This window comes from Vespa crabro, chromosome 7, assembly GCF_910589235.1.
Source record: "Vespa crabro chromosome 7, iyVesCrab1.2, whole genome shotgun sequence".
Classification (NCBI taxonomy): Eukaryota; Metazoa; Arthropoda; class Insecta; order Hymenoptera; family Vespidae; genus Vespa; species Vespa crabro.
This window is the reverse complement of record NC_060961.1, coordinates 8540636-8546793: the sequence shown is the minus strand read 5'-3', so window position 1 is coordinate 8546793 and position 6158 is coordinate 8540636. Positions and strand designations below refer to the sequence as shown.

The 6158-nt window shown below is 30.9% G+C and overlaps 1 protein-coding gene across 1 annotated transcript; it reads right to left on the bottom strand.

Moving 5' to 3' along the window:
* Positions 1 to 428: 428 nt before the first annotated feature.
* Positions 429 to 2836, bottom strand: LOC124425405 (homeobox protein Nkx-2.5-like). Its single transcript, XM_046965694.1, has 3 exons — positions 2016 to 2836; positions 1607 to 1695; positions 429 to 1499 (listed from the first exon to the last, which is right to left on the bottom strand). Exons 1-3 carry the CDS (start codon positions 2392 to 2394, stop codon positions 702 to 704), a joined length of 1266 nt encoding a protein of 421 aa, XP_046821650.1. The 5' UTR covers positions 2395 to 2836; the 3' UTR covers positions 429 to 701.
* Positions 2837 to 6158: the final 3322 nt, after the last annotated feature.

Genomic DNA, 6158 nt, shown 5'->3' with positions numbered 1-6158 from the left:
AATATTGAACTAAATGTTTCCGCAAAAACCACTTGAAGCGGTTTCCGTTGCGGCCACTCAAGGCACTATCCTTGGATTTCTCCGAGAGTGAGTGAGAATGAAAGAGAAAGAGATAAAAAGATGGATGCAGAGAGAGAAAGAGAGAGAGAGAGAGAGAGAGAGAGAAAGAAAGAAAGAGAGAGAGAGAGAGAGAGAGAATGAGAGGAAGAAGAAAAAAAGCTTACCTAACTAAAGCTATAAGACAAAAAAAAAGAAAGAAAAAAAGAAGTAATAGAACAGCTGCCAATAACTACTAAATAACTAAATTCTTGAATTAACTTTTTTTCTTTTTTTTTTCTTTTCTATAGTGATAACTACAATTATAATATATGTTGACGTTTAGAAAATAATCTAATTGTAAAACTTAATTATTATTTATACCTCTTTAGTTGATCGTGGAGAGTGTCCTTAAAAACGAAAACAAAAGAGAAAAAAAACAAAAAAGAAATGAAAAAGAAAAATTAATGGTTTTGATAAAAATTTCGGAGATTCGTCGTTCCATCAATATCGTCTTCGTTTTTGTCTTCTCTATTAATATTACAATCTAATCATTAATCCGAAAATCGGATTTCATTGGTCGATGTGTTTTCGTCAATAAAAAAATGTAAACACTTATTTAAGTTCGTACGTCGTAGGTAAAATCACCGGTGTTAATCTTCGATTTACCACAACCGTTGAAGATTTTGATCAATTCCTGACGATATTTGTGCGTCGATCGTGTTCACATATTGCATCGGATAATTCAACGGACTGATATAATTCGTGAAACCATACTCGGTACTGGAGACATCCATTATACCAGCTCGACACTCGGCTACCATTTTGTTATCCGCCGGTACACATTTCAAATCGGGAAAGGTTACGTCGTTAACAGGATTTGTTGTACCTTTGTATTCGGTCTTGATCGTTCTGACACACTCGTGAACACCAGGACGAATATCCGTAACGTAATTGGACCTGTATTCGTTGTTCGGCAACATTTGTTGTCTCTGTTGTACATCAATGTTAAGTACAGACCTATTGCTATGATCAGAATTGACTTCATTTCTATACTCCGGACTGATATTCGAATCCATTCTCATCTCGCTCGAACTTGTTCTGAACTCTGGGCTCAATCTAACGATCGATTCAGAACTTCTAAAGTCTCCTTGAATGTTCATCGACATGTCCGGTCGGACGTTCGACCAATATGGTACGTTGTAAGCTTCGTGAACATTCGGTTTACCATCTTTTATCAAAACGGGTACAGAAATTTTCTTCAACGATTGATTCTTCATACCCTGTGCCTGAAGTTTCTCAGCGTCCTCGAGTCTCGCACGTTTGTTCTTATAACGACGATTCTGGAACCAGATTTTCACCTGAGTACTTGTCAACTTCAAACTCTGCGCCAACATTTCACGTTCTGGTGCACTTAGGTATCGTTGTTGCTTGAAACGTTGTTCCAATTCATAAACTTGTGTCTAATAAAATAAACATCGAATTTCTTTTTTAATGAATTTTTTTTCTTAAACGGTATCAAACGGAAGTTTTTCTTTCTTTTAAAAATTGTTTTCAATTATTTACCCACCTGCGAAAACAATACTCTTGGTTTTCTTTTCGTTCTTTTACCGGACTGACTCTTTCGCAATTCCGTTTTGCTTGACGTCACGATGTTCCCTGAAGAAAAATGGAATTATTAAATTATTTCTATAAGTTTAATTAATTATCCATGAACTTGTAATAGATTAAATTAGTACGAATTTTATTCACTCATTAAAATTAAAGTCAAAACATTCAAGGCTTGAAAGTTTCATTTCGATGATCGTAAAACTTTTTCAAGACAGAATATAATTTCTTATTTACATAAACATACGTCAATCTATTTTAATCGTTAAAGTTAATTAATTTGAATTATCTTACTTTCAAACATTATTTTTTTGTCAGACAAACATATATATATATATAACTCGATAAGAAATAAATAAAACGCGACTAACCATCTTCGGTGACAGGAGTTTCTTGATAAGGCGGGACGACTTGACTCAGCTGATGTACATGATTTAATTCGGAATAATGAGAATAACCAGGCACCCCTTGTTCCTTAAATTTCTCCGTGTCCCAATTATTGTCAGGCACCACGTTGTACGCGTAATAATCCTGCGGTATATGAGGTTGTTGTGGTTGTTGTTGCTGCTGCTGTTGCTGTTGTTGTTGCTGTTGCTGTTGCTGTTGCTGTTGTTGTTGATGTTGTTGTTGCTGTTGATGATGAGGTTGATGTTGATGATGCGGATAACACTCCATTACTGCGAACTGTTGATCCTCGTTAAGGATATCACGCACGCTGAACGGAGTAGCCGATATCGAAGAGGACAACATTCTAAAGCATTATCCGTTCGTTTCGATTCCTAGCTTCGAAGATCCTAGAAACGCAGAACGTAGAAAATTTTTGATCGATCAATATTACTTATCTTTCCTCTTCTTTGAATAGAAAATAATTTCGAATCACTTGTTTCTCAAAGTGAACTTATTTGACACTTTCAAGACAACACGCCGAACGTTCGTTTAAATCTTAAAAACTCGACATTAAGGAATATCATAAGAATCTTCCTCTTTTAAATTTGATAATCGAGATAATGATAACGAATAAAATACGTCAAACTGGTAAAATTTTTAAGGGATGATCACGGTCATGGAACGGTCAGGTCGGAGGGCGAACGTGTAATGTGACTTGGTTTCACGATGAGAGTCAAGTGTTGGGGTCTTTCGTCGGACAGGGACAGCGAAACGATAGAGGCTTGCGTGAGTGTGTGCGCACGCTCCCTCGTTCCTTTTTCAATGTCTATGTATGCGTAAGCGCGTGTCCTTCCTCTCCTCGGCGTGTTCTCTGCTCGCAAAGACGAGATTTTTACCAGCACACCCACGTATTGGCGCTACCGCTCCATGAGGGTGGTCGTTTTATCTCAGCATATATATATATATATATATATATATATATATATGAATGTATGTATGTATATATGTATATATGTATGTATGTATATATATATGTATATATGTATGTATGTATGTATGTATGTATGTATATATGTATGTATGTATGTATATATGTATATATGTATATATGTATGTATGTATGTATGTATGTATATATGTATGAATATATATATTTTCTTTCTCTTTCTAATTCATTCAATTTTATCTCACATTTAACTATACTTATTTCTTATATCATTTATTATAATAAATATTTTATTTAAACGATCGTAATTAGTGATTTTTTTATTACTATTCTTGAATAAGAATTTTTGATCGTTAATTATTTATACATGATTTCTCTCTGCCGGATCAGATATTTAATTATGTAGATATTAAGAGCTTATTTTTTTTTACGGTTATCTAATTTTATAGACTTTCATATTTGACGATTAACAGTTATGAAAATTTTTTAAAATTATTGATCTTATGTGAAAAAATAATTTTGTTACTTTTTTGATCATTCGATAGTCGACATTTAATATTGATCTTCTGATTACTTTTTTTCAATTATTATTATTATTATTATTATTATTATTATTATTATTATTATTATTATTATTATTATTATTATTATTATTATTATTATTGTTATTATTATTGTTATTATTATTATTATTATTACTATTTTATAAATTGCCTTAAAAAATTGCAGTATTTTACTTCGATGATTGATATTTAACAGTTTGTTTTCTATTTATTTTTATTAATCTCACTTAAAATTAAAAAATATTTTGATTAATATCTGGGTAAATAGTAAATATTAAAAAATAAGGAAAAATTGTTTTTTTTTTCTTTTTTTTCGAGCCACGTCTGGGATCCAATGAAGATAACGAAGGAAGATCAAAAAGAAAAAAAAGAATGCGAATAATGACGAGCATGTCCGTTTGCAACGCATTATAATTAGGATAGGGAATAAGAACGTAAGTAAATGAATAAGTAGTAAACACGATGCGAAATAAACTTTTTGCTTGGTAGACAGCCATAACGCGAGAGTGAGTTAGGGCGGAGGAGCAATCCCAAGACCCGCCTATGTTGGCTGACTTGACCAATCGAAAGATCGAGGGATCTGAGCGTCCTTCGTAGATACTCTTACGATTAAATGCCATCGATGGACAAGCGTAGATTCATTTACGTAAATAAGTATATATATATACATATATATATATATACATATATATATATATATATATATATATATATATATCATTCGCCATTCCTGACGAGACGTTTTAAATATATATATAGATATTATTAGTATCTAGACAACATCGATCAATAATATTTTAAAATAGAAATTAATTCGATTATTTTTACATATTATGATTAATGAATCGACATGCATCATTTATCAAATCGATAACATAAATCGTTTATCGTCTTATTAATTAATTAAATTTGGAAAGTAAAGCAACGTTGAAGTATTGATTGGAAAGAAGTAAATAGAACTTTTTTTGTATTATTATTTTACTTAATTTATTCCTTTCTTTTTTCTTCTTTGTTTCTTTGTGTTTTCTTTTTTTTTTTTTGTTAAGCGATTATATCAAGTCAATTAATCGATAGTAGAAATATTATACGATGCTGTAATAATAAAGGGCTGGAATATCTTAGTTGATTATTTTCTCGATTTAATTTCTTTTCATTGAGATACTTATCAAATTAATTATAATTGATTATTAATTAGTAATAATGAATGATATTTGAATTATTCAACGGGATAACGGTTTGAATTTTTCGTTGAATTATTTTAATTAATTAATTTCTTTTACTTAAAAAAATAAATAAAAAAAATAAAAAAAGAAACAAAATATTTTTTTAATCTTATCCGAAGTTTATGCTTAATAACGACATGATTATTAAGTCATTTAAGGCAGAGTTTCGGATTACATTTTGTAAGCGAGAGATAGTTTACAAAGAATTTAACTAGAAACGAAAGAAAGAGAGAGAGAATCTTGACGTGTCGGACGCGTGACGTTCACCCGTCAAGATTTAAAAAGGTTTCATTTTCGGTGACGAATTATTCCCGTGAAATGAGAGGGTGAAGAAAAAACAAAACAATGCATTTTTCCCGCCCCAATGGTCGAAAGCAAAAAGAGAAATATAGTACCCCCCTTTTTCGAGTCTGCGATTTCGACGACGAGTCGAAAGTAACATAATCCAGACCTCTCTTTCTAGAGGCGCCCAGAACCCTTGAAGCTCGACCCTGGAATTCGAAAAATCGAACCCTCGAAACTTAATCCTACCGGCTAATTTAAAAAGAAAAAAAATTAAAAAGAAGAAAAAGACAAAGAAAAAGAAAAAAGAAAATTTTCTTCCTCTTTTTTTATTTTTTTTTTCATCATACTCTTTTCATATCAACGTATGATTATAATAATAATAAAGATTATTATATACTATAGTATTATAACATAGTGTTAAAGTATATGTATATATTATTATGTAATATAATGTAACATAGAATTAGACAGGAAATGAAGAGAGAAATGTATCTTCTTACCATTGCAATATTATATTTCTCTCTCTCTCTCTCTCTCTCTCTCTCTCTCTCTCTCTCTATATATATATATATATATATATATATATTATGATTATTATAATAATTATTATAGATTCTTTTTTCTTTTTAATATTATGAGTCAATTGATGTCAATTCATTAAAACAAAATTTTTTTTTCGAGTATAATGAGTTAACAAATTATGGATTTACAACCTATTATGTATTATTGTATTTTCAAAAGAATCTTTTCAAAGGATATTCTTTAATTTTAATATTAAAATAATAATTACATATATATATTTTTTCAATATATTTGTATTGGGATGGTTAATGCGTTGGACGTACAATTACGAATAGGAAGAAACATTTGTGTTGGTGAATGCGTGGCCCTGTCGTGTATAGTAGGCGCCAAGAGATAGCGAGGCGCCTTCTTAACTGTGGGAAAGCGACGCCGGCCGCGGCGTCTCGAGGACCTGCTGGTACGCGTGCGAACCTATTGTCCAAGACAAAATTTTGTTTTTCTTTCTTCTCCTTCTTTTTTATTTCTTTTTTTAGTTTTTTTTTGTTTTCTTGTTTTTCTTTTTTTTTTAAATTCAAATTTTATTTTTCA

What these genes read in the sequence shown, in the direction of transcription:
- LOC124425405 (XM_046965694.1), bottom strand. Translation starts at nt 2,394, where the DNA reads ATGTTGTCCTCTTCGATATCGGCTACTCCGTTCAGCGTGCGTGATATC. An exon ending in AACTCCTGTCACCGAAGATG is followed by an intron (nt 1,696 to 2,015) that starts GTTAGTCGCGTT and finishes ATTTTTCTTCAG; the next exon opens with GGAACATCGTGACGTCAAGC. An exon ending in CAAGAGTATTGTTTTCGCAG is followed by an intron (nt 1,500 to 1,606) that starts GTGGGTAAATAA and finishes TTATTTTATTAG; the next exon opens with ACACAAGTTTATGAATTGGA.